The sequence below is a fragment of the Puma concolor genome, chromosome C1, assembly GCF_028749965.1.
Source record: "Puma concolor isolate L17-30 chromosome C1, mPumCon1.1.hap2, whole genome shotgun sequence".
NCBI classification, from domain to species: domain Eukaryota; kingdom Metazoa; phylum Chordata; class Mammalia; order Carnivora; family Felidae; genus Puma; species Puma concolor.
In genome coordinates, this window is record NC_141674.1 from 3,947,552 (window position 1) to 3,962,972 (window position 15,421).

Genomic DNA, 15,421 nt, shown 5'->3' on the forward strand with positions numbered 1-15,421 from the left:
CTTGCCCGCAGGTCCTTCCAAAACTGTCGTCTTCCATTATCCACGAGATTGATAGTATTTTGGGCAATAAACCCTACAGCAAAAAGGACTACAGATCCTAAGAAGCCCCCGGCCGCTTGCCCGGACAGTTTCTGTTTCCCTCCCAGTCTCTCTGTTCGCTCGCTTAAGCTGTTTTGAAGCCAAGTCAGGGGTGTGGTTTGCATCAAAAAGAAAACATCACGCGGCACGAGATGTTGTGGGGAAAAGATCTCAAAAGTCGCTGCTAAGACACCATTCGCCGCTTCGCGGGACGGAATTCTGACCCGTGCTGGGGAGACCACGCTGACTGGGAAGGGTGTTGGCGCGGTCCCGTCCAAGCTCGCCTGCAGCCCTGCTCACCCTCCTGGAAGAGACCACCACGTTTTCTCCCAGCCTCGGCCTTTCCCAGAGACGCCCCGAGTCCAGGCCAGGCCGAGACCCGGTCGGGTGCTGGGGGCAGCAGGGCTGGCCTCTCCTCTGCTGAGCACCCCCACCTGGTGTTGGGGGTGGGAAAGAGGAAACCAGGTCTGGCTCCTCCCGTGGCCCCTCTGCCAGGACACTGGACATTGGGCAGGGCCTCCCAGGTGGGGCCCTCAACCTCCCTCCTTGCCAAGGGCTCCCGATACTTTACCATGGGCCCGACCTCAGATTCATTCTGCACCCGCTTCTCCACCACCCCCTGCCCCAGCGGGTCTCCAAGGGGCCTTCCAAGCTGTCCCTTGACCCCCACCCCCACCCTTGCTGGCAGGGGCAGAGATCCGGGGGGATTCCTTATCAGTTTGGGGTCCACAGGAAGTTGGGGGGGGAGGGTTTCTAACCACGCTCATCGCCCTGGCAGCTTCCTCCCTGCACACAGTGGACGATCCCCGTGCCCAGAGCAGCCCTGAGCATTCGGGAGGGGCCTGAGGAGCAGGCTCCAGCCCAGGTCCCTCCAGGGCCCCACCTACCCTCCTCTCCAGGTGCCCTGCCCACTGCCCCTCTGTCCTTGCCCCAGAATGCCCTGAGGTCATGCATACTTAGCTAGACTGTGGTCGCTGGCTGGCCACATGCCAGGCGGCCCACCTCTGCTCTGCCTGGGTAGTGGCCTCAGGGTCTGCAGAGAGAACACACTTAGGCCCCTGGGGTTTTCCGTGCTGCATGCGCGGGGGAGCTGGGGAGGCTGAACATCCCGCAGAAGCCCCCACGATCTAGGAAAACGCCCCAGGAGCCTCCCCCTGGAGCAGTGCCTTCTTTAAGGCCTCAGATCGGGTCAGGGTGAGGCACCCCACATTAGGGTGCTAAGCCTAGGTGCCCAGAGCAGGTTACCCGGGCAAACGGGCAGCAGTACCAACCCCGGAACCACCACATGCACCCTGTGAGGAGGTCAGGATGGCTGGAGCCAGTCATTCCTGGCGATGCATCCACCCCCCGCCCCCCAGCCTGGAACAGGACAGAACCGTCAGCCCCCCGGGGAGCATGAAGGCACAGGCCTGCAGCCGGGAGTCCTGAGGTACCAGCCTCTGCTGGCTATTTGGAGGCAGGAGCCCACTCTAGGGTGCCTCTGTGTCTCCGGTCCCAGCAGGTAGCAGCTGGCCCCACCTCGACACCCCTCCCCCTCCCCCGCCAACGGTCTCACCCTCACTGCAGCCGGTATGCCCGGTCCTGCTTTGCCCTGCCATCCTCAGAGAGCCTCCTGGCCAGCCCTGGCTGGGCTGAGGCCTGAGAAAGCCACAAACTTCCTGACCTTTATGCTGACCCTGGAGTCTAGAACCTTCCCCCCCTCCCAGCCCAGGCCCCTGGGCTCATCACCGAATCTATAAGCTGCACACTGTGGGTGTGGGGAGGGGGTGAGCCTATCCTGGCAGGGGCCCCTGGCCTGTGGCCACTGCCCACCACCACACGGGATGGGTGTCTAGCTCCCAGGACAGGCAGGGACCAGGTGCTCTGGGCCAGGCAGCCCCCCGTACTGAGGGACCAGATTGCCCACCCCTCGCTGGGGAGAGCTGCTGGGCCCCCTTCACACTGCTGCCCCCCTTCATGGGGAGCCACACCTGGGAAGGCAGTCCCCTGTTGGCCACGTTTGCCCCCAGAGTTGAGCTGGGCCAAGGCCGAAATACCCATGGCAAGGACCCAGGCAGCCTCCCCGTCCTGGGGCACTGTCCACAGCCTGATCCTGAGCTGTCATTTCTCCCACACCCACTTGCAGGGAGGACCCGGCTCTGCTTCCTGGGGGAGGGCCCCTGACTTAGAAGGGGTCTGGTGGGGCGGCGGTCGGGGAGGGAGAGAGTCTGGAAACAAGCTGGGCAGAGTTGGGGCCTGGAGGAGTGTGGCCTGGGACCCAGCACGGGTTTACGCTGGCCGCCTGGTCGAGGGAAGCCTCCCAGCCTCTGGCCCAACCCTTGAGGCAGTTTGCCCCAGGGGACCCCCTCCGGGAATGCCCAGCACCGGAAGGAGGTCCACTCTGGGAGCAGGGGTGGGATCCTTCTCCCTTGCTGACACACGGAGTCCCCCCCCCCCCCATTTCTCATCCCAGATCCAGTGCAAATCCGAGGTCCGGAGGAATGACAGAGGGGCTTGCTGGTCTTCTGTCATGTAAATAATGTGCTTTTCTTCTCTCCCCCTTTTTTTTTTTTTAATGACTGTGGCTCCTCAGCTAACTGCACTCCCTACGTAGGCAGAGACTGCCTCATGCCTCGCGCTTCCAGACGACAGTCAGCGAGACACAGCCACCGTATTTATGGAATGACAAATAAAACCCCAGCCTGTCGGGGTCTGCGGCTTTCTGCTCCTCTCCTTTCCAGGGGCCGGCCGAGGGCAGTGGGGAGGGGAGGAAAAGGCTGCCACCTGCAGGGGCCGGCACACTCGCCCCCCGCCCCCCCCAATCTTGACCTTGGGGCAAAGGGTAGGGATGGGGAAAAAGGGCCCTGGGGAAGAGGCAGAGACTGGGGACTCTGAGGCACCCCATATCCCAAGTGATTTGGGGATAAGGGTGCCCCCCACTACCCTCAACACATTCTCTGCTGCTGGGAGGCTGCTGTGCCCTCTGGGTGCAGAGACATCGGGGTCCAGGAAGGTCCACAAGGTGCCACTGGGGGCTCCATGTTGCCCTGACGCCACGTTGTGTCTGTGTTTGGGTTCCAAGTGGGAGAGACAGGCACCACACCTCCTTGCCCCCCCTTTCCCAGCAAGCCCCTCAGCCTCATGAGGCCATGTCTTCCCAGGGGGGCAGTGGTTTGGCTTCCGGTGACACCCCATCCCCCACATTCCTCTGCCGCCTCCAGCCCCCACCCCCATCCTAGATCATTGGGAATCTAAGAAAACACGGATTCTATCCTTTCCCAAAGGATTTATTAAAACACAGAAAACAAAGACATACACACAGAGTACAAAGTAAAGGGGATTGTGTCGGCTGCAGGCTCTGTCCAGCCTCTCCCGTGTCCTGCCAGGGACCGGACGGGTCGCCACTCACGGGGGCTCAGCTTCCAGCTCCAGCCCCCTGGCTGGGACCCTACCAACTCACCCAGGCTCCTTTGCTGGCCTGGGGGTGTACCCAGGGCAAGGGGCCCGGCCCCCTTAGCTGGGCCAGATGCCAGCCTGCGCGGGAACTGCTCCCTCATACCCTCATGGCTCCAACACACAGGGAGCAGGACCCCCCCTCATCTCCGCACACAGGAGCCGAGGGGGGCTGGGGCCCCCCTGTCCACGTCAGGGGTTCAGGACATACACACACACCCAACGGGCCCTTTCTGGGTTATCGCACCTAAAAAAATACTTTGTTTAAAAAAAATCTGAAAACTAAGAAAAAAACCCAAAACACAACGCCAATGACTTTGGGCTGATGCACCACGACCTGTAAACTTCCAGAAAGAGAAAATGGGGCAGGAGCCAGCTTCCTCGACGGAGGCGGTAGTGGGCACAGAATAGCCGCAGGTGTTGGGGGGGGGACCCGAGGCCATGGCCAGGCCATGACCTGACCCCCGCCTCTCGGCCAAGTCCCCCACTCCTGCCCCAAGCTTGGAGGCGCTCCTGTCCCTGAGCCAACCCTTTACGTGAACCGCCCCCCCCAAGCCCTCAAGAGCTCCAGGACCTGACACGAGAGCAAGAGCTACCGTGTCACTGGGGCAAGGCTCATCCAGCCACAATCTGGGCTGGGGAGGCCCCAGAGGACCCTGGGAAGGATCCCCCAGAGAGCAGGAGGGCAGGCACCTGCACCCCTTGTGGGTATCAGCAGGACCTTGATCATAAGTTGGAGAAAACAAAGGAACTCCCAAAGGTGGCTTACAGGGAGGGTCTCCTCACATGGGACACACTTCCTGGGGCAGGCATGTGCGGGGGGGGGGGGGCGGGGGGGGGGCGGTGAGGGGGGCCCTTCCGGACGTGGTCAGTCCAGCCCAAGCTCCCCTTATCACCTGGGAGCCCCCGTGGCCCAAAGGTGGTTTGACAGAAAGCCTACTCAGCACTGGTTTAAATAATAGGGTGGCTGGAAACAAAAATGCGGGCTGGCACTTTAGGATTCTGCTTGTACACAAAGACCCTCATTCTGCCAGCAGCAAAAACCAAACCCAGCCGGAAGATGCCAAAGACAGGGGACACCGCACCCGCTCGCCACCACTCTTGGCTGGAGAGAACTGATAAACTAAGAAGAAAACAGTCTGAGATCCATTTTCCTCTCCCAAACCAGCTGACCAGACAGCCACTCCCCAACCGTCCAAAGCCCCGGATCCCGGGCCTCTAGGGGGCGCTGGTTGCGGAGAGCTGAGCCCTTCCCGGATCTGGCCATCTGTGGGTGCCTGGCTCTGGCCCGGGGACAGGGGCAAGGGGGAGGTCTGGGATGGAGGCAAAGATGGGGGGCACAGAGGGAGGCTTCCTGGGGAGGAAGGGCTGACAGCAGGGGGGACCACCAGCCTTTGGGGCCAGACATTAGAGATGCAGACCCCTGCCCCGCCCCCGTGTGCCTCCCGGCTGGACACTCCGGGCCCATCCACTGCGGCCAGGGAAGGTCAGCACTGTTCCAGTGAGGCCAGCCACAGGGCCGACCAGAGGTCTGGGAGGGGAGCATCACAGGGCTTGCGGGGGAGGGGTGCTCACCTCGTCCGTGGCCCAAGCCAGGAGCCTTTGCAGGAGGCACTGACCACAAGACACAAGCACGTGCACGTGGCATTGGAGGAACCACAGCGGACAGGGATGACCCTGCCCTCCCCAGAAGGCGAGGCCAGTGCTGCTGCGCACGTGTCCTGGAAGCCGGCGGGCCACCTTCCGGATGCTCCCCACTGCCCCCACCTCGGTGCTTGCGCTGCATCAGCCTTGGGGGCTTTCAGAGACGCTGAAGCGAGGGGACACCAAGATGGGAGAGGCTTTGGGGCCCAGCCCTCCCGGGGTGCACAGAGAGCCACTTACAGAGGACACCTGGGTCCTGAGACCCTGTGAGGGCTGGCTGGCTGCCCAAGAGGCCCCAAGACAAGCCCCCAAATCCTGGCCCCATCCTGGATTCTACACCCAGGGCACTTCCCCAGGAAGCCACCCACCCACGGCTGGGAAACCTCCTTCCAGGCCGAGCGAGCGCAGAGGAAGCATCAGACACAGACAGGCCCGGCCTGGCTGCTCCTCCCCGTCTGCTGGGGCCCTTGCAGGAGACAGGGGGTGTTCCCGGCAGGAAGCCCGGGATGCTCGAGGGTCATCGCACCCAGTCCCCCATCTCCAAGCAGAGCTTTCTTTCCCCAGGCCATCTGATAACACAGCAAGGGCGGCTGTGATACAGGCCCACCACATTGAGGCCTCTCTGGGGACAGGATGGCAGGGAGAAGCCCAGGCTCCAAGGGGTGGCCCTGTTTTCTTGCATCTGTGGCCATGACACCGAACAGGGAGAGTTTACCTGGAGGTGGGTGTGATGGGCCTCCCAGGGCACAGGGCAGGACCAGGGTCTCCTGGGCCACCCTCAGTGCCACTGTGACCTTCCCCGCTAGGATGCTAACCACATCCCGGCAGAGAGCAAGCCCCTTCCCACACAGGCCGAGAAAAAAGCTCTAGGAGGCTCTTCCCCTCCCTCCCAGGAGCACATGCTAGGCCTGCCTTGCTCAGATAAGAGTCCGGGGCCCGCAAGCCACTCTGGGCCAGGGCCAGACGCCTGCTGACCGGCCCCCTCCCCCACACAGATAGCACATACCTGGTGGTCTCCAGCCCTGGGAGGAAGGGGGTGGAATAACCCCCTGCCCTGGGCATCAGCCGAGGTCTCCACCCTCGGGCTGGGCAGCTGCTCCCCAGTCCTGACCCACCCAGCACTGGAGAGCCCCGGGGAGCAGGGGGCCAGGACACGGGTGGTCGGGCAGTGTGGACGGGATGGGGTGGGCGGGAGCACAATGAGGGCTGCCCAGGCAGACCAAGTCCATGGGGCAACAGCAGGGCTTCTAGAATCTTCCCTTGCAGTCTGGAGCCCGTTGACAGAGAGAGACGTTAAGTGTAGCAGGTCAGACCCCCTCCACGCGTCACTCAACTTTTATCAAGACAAACTTTTCAAGTCTTCAATAGGAAAGTGCAAAAGATGTACAAATAAATGAAATCTCTTCTAAGAAGTTGTCCGGCAAAGGCCGCCACGGGGCACGTCCCAGTGTTGGGTGGGTGTGACGCTGGGTGGGACGCTTGCATTATGATGAGGTGGCACTTCTGGGCTCTGGCCCAGCCAGGCTGGGCCTCGTCCCCCATGTGATGGCATTACTCAGTTTCCCTTTCTGTCCCAAGGTGGCATGGCTCCCGAAAAGGCGGTAGCTTTTCTCTCCTGTGGCGGTCGGGCAGGTGGCCCAGCAGGCGTGGCTGCAAGAGGCAGATCACGGGTGACACGGCTGAGCGCCAGGGCTAGACTGGGACACCCAGCACCCTGCCGCCACCTACCGCCGCCTGTCACAGCCAACCACACACAGCCACCACCAGAAGGGCCTCCCAAGGGGCGCCTGGGTGGCTCAGTCAAACCAAGTCCGACTCTTGGTTTCAGCTCAGGTCGTGATCTCAGGGTCGTGGGTTCCAGCCCCGCACCGGGCTCTGTGCTAACAGTGCAGAGCCTGCTTGGGATTCTGTCTCTCTCTCTCTCTCTCTACCCCTCCACTTTCTCTCTCTCTCTCTCAAAATAGATAAATAAATTTAAATTTGAAAAAAAGAAAGAAAGAAAGAAAGAAAGAAAGAAAGAAAGAAAGAAAAAGAAAGAAAGAGCTCCAGAGTCAAGACCTCCCTACCACACCTGCAGTGCCAAAGAGGCCTGAGGAAGAGCGGCCAGTCTGGAAACCCCCAGCATCCCAACCCTAAAGTGGCAGTTCTCACGGGGACAGACAGGGCTTGGGGGGACCTGGGGGGAGGAGGCCTGAGTGAACTGGCCATTTCTCAGGAATAAGCTCCCCTCTCATAGCCATTAACACTTAACCCCTTCAGTCCCTGAGCCACCCTCCTCGTCCCGGGCAGGGGGCCAATGTCCTGGGGTGCCCAGCACCCAGCTGGGCAATGGAGGCGGAGCTGTGGAGGCCGGGTTTGGGGCTGAGTCACTGCCGTGGACACGTGTGCACACAGCCATGCTTGTGGACACCAAGGGGCACGCCCGAGCGAATCAGGGTCCATTCTGGCCGGACCGGACCTGCCAGTCCGAGGAGGGGACAAGGGACAGTGGAGGACCCAGGTGCAGGCTTACCTCAGCTGGAAATGAGCACTGCAACAGAGGGACATCGCGGGGACAGCTAGATATCTGTCAGAGAGAGAGAAGCTTGCTTGCCTGGGGTGGCGGCGGGCAGGCTGGCCCCGTGGAGCACCCCTGCACATGCCGCCCAGAAGCGATGGGCACCTACCGGTCACATAGGGCCCCAGGGGCATCTGGTTGTAGTTGACAATCCCTCCCGGTCCAGGGCCCCGGAAGTTGGGCCCAAAGTTGTTGCTGTACATCTGGGAGTTGCCGAAAGCGCCCTGGAGGCAAGGACTCGGGTTTAAAGGTCGTAGTCCCAACACCCCACCCCAAGCCCCAGCCCCGGGGCACCCAGGACTCGCGTGACGGGGACCAGGCCCAGGGCATGTGGGCCAAACCTGACCTGCTGAGTGGTGGGGTCACCAGCTCGGTTGGTCAGGCGGCTCAGGATGCTGCGCTCTGACATCTGGAGACGGGCAGCCACGGGGGGGATGCGCGACAGCATGGAGGGCAGGCGCGTCACGTCCGCCTTCATATCACTCAGCAGCTCCTCCAGCTGGTTCAGGACTGCAGAGGAGGGGCAGGTGGAAAAGCTGCCGGGGGCCAGCACCCCCCAGGCCGGGGGCACGGTGGGCGGGCGCTCCTCACCCGGCCCTCCAGGCCCACGGAGCAGAGAGATGCCACCTGGGCCAAGAGCAGGCGTCCCCAGGGGCCCGAGGGCCGAGCCAGACACTCTGACCCAACACTGGGCTTCCCCCAGGCCCTCAGCTAGAGTCCCGGCTCCCAGGGAGGCCCCCGCCCTAGCCCACCACTCAGGAGACGTCTCCCAGACAGAGCAGGGACCGGCAAGACCGGGGGCTCTGGTTTAAGCTTGGCCTTGGCTGCCCCCGCCCTCTAACTGGCCCGGGAGCTTCCTGAAGTTCTGGAGCACAGGAGTCAAAGGTCTGAATCCCAGGAGATCTGGGGCACTGACTCCACCGCCCGTCAGTGTCTCTGACTTTAAAATGGGGTAATACACCTTACCGCTTCCCGGTATCGTGAGCATTGAAGAGATAACGTGCTTATCTCTTTAATGCGCAGACCAGGGCAATGCCCAGACCAGGGCCTGCACGGAGCCCACCCTGAGGAAAAGTCCAGAGCACAGAGGGCTTAAATTTCCATGGACCGGATGATGGATTGTCCCATCCCGGCTGGGACGCCCTCTGGACTGACGTTTGGTCCCCAGGCCCCTGTCCCATCGGTGCCCTCGTCGATGGCTAAGGATCTGCACCGGCAGGCGGAAGGCTGGCAGGCCGGCCTCTGGGAAGGGGGCTCACTCACCCTTGTGCAGGACAGCATTGGCTGGCTTGTTCCCGGCAAGGGACTCCTTGGACAGGTGCTGGTGGCTCTCAGCAAGGCACTCCACCTCGGCCAGGCGGGCGTTGAGGGCCATGGCTGGGTGGTTGGGGTCCTGGGTCATGTTAAGGTACGCGGCCCTCCGGAGCTGCTCCTCGATGACCAGGGCCTGCTCCAGCAGCTGGGGGATGGGGCAAGGCGAGATCTGAGCGCTGGCCCGGCCCCTCCTCCACCAGCACCCACCCCCGCATGCCTGGGATCTGGCAGAAAGGAAGGAGGGAGGACACGCTGTCCACCTTTGTCTGATCTTAGCACCCCCTTGGAACTGTCACCAAGCCGCGTTCTCTGCACCCATCGCCTGGGGCTGGGACACTCACCCGATGGGGCTAGACGCAGATCAAGGGCCCAGAGCCCTGTTGGTTGACTGACTGCATGACTCCCCTGGCGGACAGCCCGGCCCACGTCCGGGTATATGGGGAGGGAGCACCGCTCCCTTGGCCCAGGCCCTCGTGTAACTCGCCCGCCTGCAGCCCCCCTCCCTTGCAGGCTCTGGCCCTGCTGGCACTGACCTTGAACCTGCGGGCCAGGAACTTGTTCTTCATCTCCAGATAGTTGCCCTTGTGGATCTCAGACTTGAAGGGCTCGTTGAGGATCATGTACCTCGGGTCATTCTGGATGTCCTGCCAGCGGGCGTAGCCGTGCCTGGGTGCAGCACTGTTAAGGGCAAACCTGGCCACGGTGGGGGGCGGGGGGGCCCAGCCCAGGTTCAGCATCCTGGCTGTGAGCTTGGGACATGCCATTAACCTTGGCTGCAGGGTGAGCAGGTTGATGATCATGCGACAGGCGCCCTCAGAGGCCCAGACAACACTGAGGCTGCACGGGCTTAACTCCTCACCCTAACAACCTGGAGGGCAGAACCCTCAAGCCCCCACCCCTACACTTGTGGCCGTGACCTCACTTGGCAATGGGGTGTTTGTAGATGCAATCAAGTTAAGGAGGGGTCATACTAGATTAGGGCAGGCACTAACCCTGACTGGTATCCTTATAAGAAAAGGAAATTGGGGGGGCGCCTGGGTGGTTCACTCGGTTAAGAATCCAACTTTGGCTCAGGTCATGATTTGGCGGTTCATGTGTCTGAGCCCCGTGTCAGGCTCTGTGCTGACAGCTCGGAGCCTGGAGCCTGTTTCAGACCCTCTGTCTCCTTCTCTCTCTGCCCCTCCCCTCCTCGTGCTCTGTCTCTCTCTGTCTCTCTCTGAAAAATAAACATTGGGGACACCTGGGTGACTCAGTCGGTTGAGCGTCTGACTTCAGCTCAGGTCACGATCTCATGCTTCGTGGGTTCCAGCCCCACATCAGGCTCTGGGCTGACAGCTCGGAGCCTGGAGCCTGCTTCGGATTCTGGGTCTCCCTCTCTGCCCCTCCCTCACTCGTGCTCTGTGTCTGTCTCAAAAATAAATAAACATTAAAAATAAATAAACATTTTTAAAAAATAAAAAAATTTTCGAAACAAAAAAGGAAAGGAAATTGGGACACAGGCAGCCACAGAAGAAGGCCACGGGACGGGAGGCAGAGCCGTCAGCCGAGAGATGTCAAGGACTGACGGCCGCCACCAGAAGCTGGCAACAGATCCTCCCCCCCAGAGCCTTCGAGGGAACAAGGAGACACAATAAAATTATCTTGCCCAAAGTCCCACAGTTAGTGAGGGGCAGAGTCAGGATCTGAAGCCCCGCAGGCTGGCTCCAAACACCTTAACCTCTACAACAGGAATCTGTAAACTATGGCCTACAGCCTATTTGTTAAAATTTTTTTAAGTTTATTTATTTATTATTACTGAGAGAGAGAGCGTGAGCGGGGGAAGGACAGAGAGAGGAGGAGACACAGAATCCGAAGCAGGCTCCGGAGTCTAAGCTGTCAGCACAGAGCCCGGCGCGGGGCTCGAACTCACGAACTGTGAGATCGTGACCTGAGCCGAAGTCAGATGCTTAACTGACTGAGCCCCCCGAGCTCCCCACCCTATTTTTTTAAACGAAGTTTTATTGGAACACAGTCACACTCGCTGGGTTAGTATTAAAGTCCGTGGCTGCTTTTGCTATAATCACAGAGCGTAGGACCTGAAATATTCACTCTCTGGCCCCTTACCAGCAAGGTTTGCTGAGCCCCATTCCAGAACACTCTCCCCTCATAGTAACCAGCCCATTCCAGGCTGTCTCAGCTTTGCGGAAGGGCAGCTGTGTGATCCTCTCCTTGCCTCTGGGAGGTCTGTGCTCAGATGTCACCTCTGACCGTCCCATTAGAAAACGCACCCCCCTCCTTCCCCAAAGCTCTCTTTGCTCCTTCCCTGCTTCATCATGTGCTGAATGCCACACTTTGCCCACTTAGGGTGTTTGCCATCTGTCCCCGGTAGGAGGTGAGCCCCAGGTCGACAGGGATTTGGGAATGTTGTCCACGGATGTACCTTCCAAGCCTGGCACACAGGAGATGATCAACCGAGCCGGAACGAACGAATACCAGCCCACCGTAAATGGTGCTGCGCCCCTCAGGCATCATTCCTGGGAGGGGGTGAGGTATGCACCAGGCAGGACTTACGGGGATTTGCCGTGGCGTCAGGTGGATGGGCTGGGACTCACCAGCTGTGTGGCCTCTCTGAGCACCGTGTCCTACTCGGCATGATAGGAATCATGGTAGCGCCCCCTTGAAAGGCTGCTGTGAGGACGGAGTGAGCACTGGGCATAAAGGGACGAGCCGCAGCTATGGTCATCATCATGTCATCGTCACTGCCACCACCAGGAAAGGGTCTTTGGCACCTGATCCAAAGCGCTGGCTCCTGACTCCTACACACCCCATGCCCCTCCCTGAGGCCCAGAGAGGAACAGGCCACATTCCTGCCCGGCCTGGCTTGGCCAAGGATACGTCACGATGCCCGCCAGCAGCCAGTAGTCATGACGCCGGTGCCAGATGTCGTAGATTTTCCCCGAGGACACGGCAGCACGTTCCTCATTCTGCCACAACGTGTGCAGCTCTGGGAAGCCAGCCAAGGGAGCAGAATGAGGTGCCCCCCCCAAGTCCTTCACAGAGGTAGGCACAGGAGAGTCTCTTCCTCACCACCCACCATGCTCCCACCCCTAGAAGTTCAGTGTTCCAGGGTTATTAGGAAAGGTTATAAAATGCACTTATATCAACCATTCACACTTTAGTATAAAATAACCATCTGCCCAGACTCCCAGGGCCCACATGGTTAGGAATGACACAACCACCCTAGCCCTCTGGGCACCACCTCACCCCGATACCTGTGAAGCCCCCATCTGCAATGTTGAACATGAATTTGAACTTCCCATTCTTGTCCTCCTTCTTCCCCTCCTCATCTTCCTCTTTGTCACCATTTTGCTGTGTTTCAATGGGCTCCTTCTCCTCCACTTTGGTGTCATCTATGGGAGGATAGACGCGTATTCACCACCCATCCTAAAGGTACTGGCCAGGGGCCTCTCTCTGCCAAGCACTGGGGACCCAAAGGCAAGTGGGAAACGTATCTCCTCATCCTCAAGGAGCTCACTGCCAAGAGGGATTTTAAACAGACCAGCAGCTCCTTCTTCTGTCCTGAGCAGGGAGGGTGGGCTCCAGCCCAGATGCTCCTCCCCCACCAAGGCAGGACCACCTGAAAACACGGGGCAGAGCAGCGGGAAAAGTGCACATTAAGGGGCGCCTGGGTGGCTCAGTCGGATGAGTGTCCAACTCTTGATTTTGGCTCACAGTTCGTGAGATTGAGCCCAGCATTGGGCTGTATGCTGGCAGTCTGGAGCCTGCTTGGGATCCTCTGTCTCCCTCTCTCTCTCTGCCCCTCCGCAACTCATGTGCGCGCTCTCTCTCTCTCAAAATAATTTTTTTTTAAAAAAGTGCACATTAGTCTGAGGATGGGTGTTCCAGAATATTCCAGCACCTACAGGTACACAAAGCCTCCAACTGAGCCCCAAATGCCCCAGGCCAAGCTCCGTGACCACTCTCCTTTCTCCCGGTGGTGGCTGGGGCCACAGGAAAGATTCGGAGAGGGGGTGGGATCTCCCCCCCTCCAAAGCTGGTGAGCCCAGGCTCCCGCCCACCAGCACCAGTCGGGCCTGGAGGCGGCACCCAGGCAGCTGCAGGAGGCCCAACGGGGTCCAGATGGTGCCCTCCAGAGACCAAGGGACACAAGACAGAGCACACAAGAGGCCCAGACCTGGCCTGAAATCGTTGCCATCCCCTCTGCTGTGAATCAAGCTTAGCTCCAGCTTGTCCAGAATTTTCTCCTTCTCAGGAAGCACTTCTTCTGCAAGACAAGGGGTGTTTGTCGAGTGGGGAGGGGTCGAGGGCACTCTGGGCTGGTGGCTTTCCACCTCCATTTCAGCCATACACACAACCCCATCCACCACTTTACCAAGGGTCCAACAGGTGCCACTGAGGAGCGGTCCTCTGGGAAGGGGGGCATGGGGGCGCAGACCCCCCACACCCATCAGCTTGCCCCTTCCCTCTCACCCCCCACCCCCAGCAGCACCCCAGCCCCAAACTCCTCAAGGTGCAGCCTCAAAAATCTTCCCGACTTGGGGCGCGTGGGTGGCGCAGTCGGTTAAGCGTCCGACTTCAGCCGGGTCACGATCTCGCGGTCCGGGAGTTCGAGCCCCGCATCGGGCTCTGGGCTGATGGCTCAGAGCCTGGAGCCTGTTTCCGATTCTGTGTCTCCCTCTCTCTCTGCCCCTCCCCTGTTCATGCTCTGTCTCTCTCTGTCCCAAAAATAAATAAACGTTGAAAAAAAAAATTTAAAAAAAAAAAAATCTTCCCGACTGCAATGATAACCAGAGGACTCCAATTTCTGGCGACACAGCAGGACTTCAGTAACACAAAACCCTCTTATAAACACCCGGAAATGTCAGGCAAAATCTATCACCTTGGAAAAACACAACAGTGAGCTCACAAGAAGCAAAGGAAACCGTTGGCGCCATAAACGAAGAGAAACTCGAACTTGAGAAGCACAAGGCGTGGGATGAGCAGGTGCCGGGAGGAGGCCCGGGGGGTTTGGGTTACGTCTCCACACCCAGACCCGGAGGATGAGGCGGCAAAAGCCGCGAAGACCCAGGAACCGGAACCCAACACCCTCTCACGACACCCTCCAACTGCCACACACTCAGCAAAAGAGAGAAAGTTCCGTCCGGCGCCCCACGGCCGAGCGGAGGAAGCCTGGCTCCAGCGTGGACTCTAGAGGCAGAAAGTCTCCGGGAAGAGACCCAAACCCAACACGAAGTCCGTGCGGACCGTGGAACCCGAGCTGTGTGGCCCAGCACAGACCGTGCCCTAAAGACTGGTCCCGTGGGGCGCCTTGGTGGCGCAGTCGGTTGAGCGTCCGACTTCAGCTCAGGTCATGATCTCACGGTCCGTGAGTTCGAGCCCCGCGTCAGGCTCTGGGCTGATGGCTCGGAGCCTGGAGCCTGCTTCCGATTCTGTGTCTCCTTCTCTCTCTGCCCCTCCCCCCTCCATGCTCTGTCTCTCTCTGTCTCAAAAATAAATAAACGTTAAAAAAAAAAAATTGTTTTAAAAGACTGGTCCCAGACCAGCCAGGCCACCAGCAAGACCACGGGGCCCGGGGCTTCTGGAAATAAAGCGGGGACATTCCTGCTTACTCAGGTGACCCAGGATCCCCATGAGCAGAAAGATGTACCCACCCAAATCCAGAGATCCACCACAGAGAGAGAGAGAGAGAGAAAGAGAGACAAAAGTGATGAGCATCCATAATAAGGCAAGTCCAAAAAATAAAGGGAAATTGGAAAAAGCCAGATGAAACTTCTAGAAATTAAATACACAGTCATGGGGCCCCTGGGTGGCTCAGTCTGGCAACTGTCTGACTTCGGCTCAGGTCACGATCTCACGGTTCACGAGTTTGAGCCCTGAGTCAGGCTCTCTGCTGTCAGTATAGAGCCTGCTACGGAGCCTCTGTCTCCCTCCCTCTCTGCCCCTCCTCTGCTCGTGTGCGTGCACTCTCTCGCTCTCTCTCGCTCTCGCTCTCTCTCTCTCTCAAAATAAATAAACATAAAAAATTAAAATTAAACATTTTCACTGCAGAAATCTGAGATGTCCTCCAAGGCTTCTGCGCCCTAGAGTGGGAGCAGAGCTTGTGATGAGGCCCAGGTGACCTTAAAAGACGGAAATTATTGGGGTGGGCCTGACCTCATCATACCAGCCCTTTAAAAAGCAGGCTTTCTCCAACCAGTCACAGAAAAGGACATCATAGATTTGAAGCAGGAGGGGGACTCAGCACACAAGTGCTATTTTGGAGCTTGAAGATGAAGCGGGCCCCGTGGAAAGGAATGTGGGCGGCCTCTAGGTGCAGAGAACGGCCATCTGACAGCCAGCAAGGAAACGGGGCCTCGGTCCCCCACCCCCAAGGAGCTGACGAAAGCCAACAACAAG

General features: G+C 59.5%; 2 protein-coding genes across 16 annotated transcripts in view; one reads left to right on the forward strand and one right to left on the reverse strand.

Moving 5' to 3' along the window:
• The window catches only part of KCNAB2 (potassium voltage-gated channel subfamily A regulatory beta subunit 2), an 86,009-nt gene extending 83,233 nt beyond the window's left edge, over positions 1–2,776 (forward strand). For all 11 annotated transcript variants that reach the window (XM_086715507.1, XM_086715514.1, XM_086715513.1 and 8 more), the window contains one exon: positions 12–2,776. In XM_086715507.1, the coding sequence (XP_086571633.1) occupies positions 12–101 (90 nt within the window). In that variant the 3' untranslated portion in view covers positions 102–2,776. The remainder of the gene's footprint in view (positions 1–11) is intronic.
• Positions 2,777–6,473: 3,697 nt separating this feature from the next.
• CHD5 (chromodomain helicase DNA binding protein 5) overlaps positions 6,474–15,421 on the reverse strand; it is a 61,207-nt gene continuing 52,259 nt past the window's right edge. For 3 of the 5 annotated variants that reach the window (XM_086715493.1, XM_086715492.1, XM_086715496.1), the window contains exons 34-41: positions 13,200–13,289; positions 12,277–12,414; positions 11,900–12,008; positions 9,559–9,691; positions 8,975–9,170; positions 8,058–8,221; positions 7,667–7,720; positions 6,474–6,804 (exon numbers count right to left, since the gene is read on the reverse strand). In XM_086715493.1, the coding sequence (XP_086571619.1) occupies positions 6,706–6,804; positions 7,667–7,720; positions 8,058–8,221; positions 8,975–9,170; positions 9,559–9,691; positions 11,900–12,008; positions 12,277–12,414; positions 13,200–13,289 (983 nt within the window). In that variant the 3' untranslated portion in view covers positions 6,474–6,705. Of the gene's footprint in view, positions 6,805–7,666; positions 7,721–7,820; positions 7,936–8,057; positions 8,222–8,974; positions 9,171–9,558; positions 9,692–11,899; positions 12,009–12,276; positions 12,415–13,199; positions 13,290–15,421 lie in introns of all 5 variants that reach the window. The other 2 variants (XM_086715495.1, XM_086715494.1) reach the window with 1 other exon arrangement.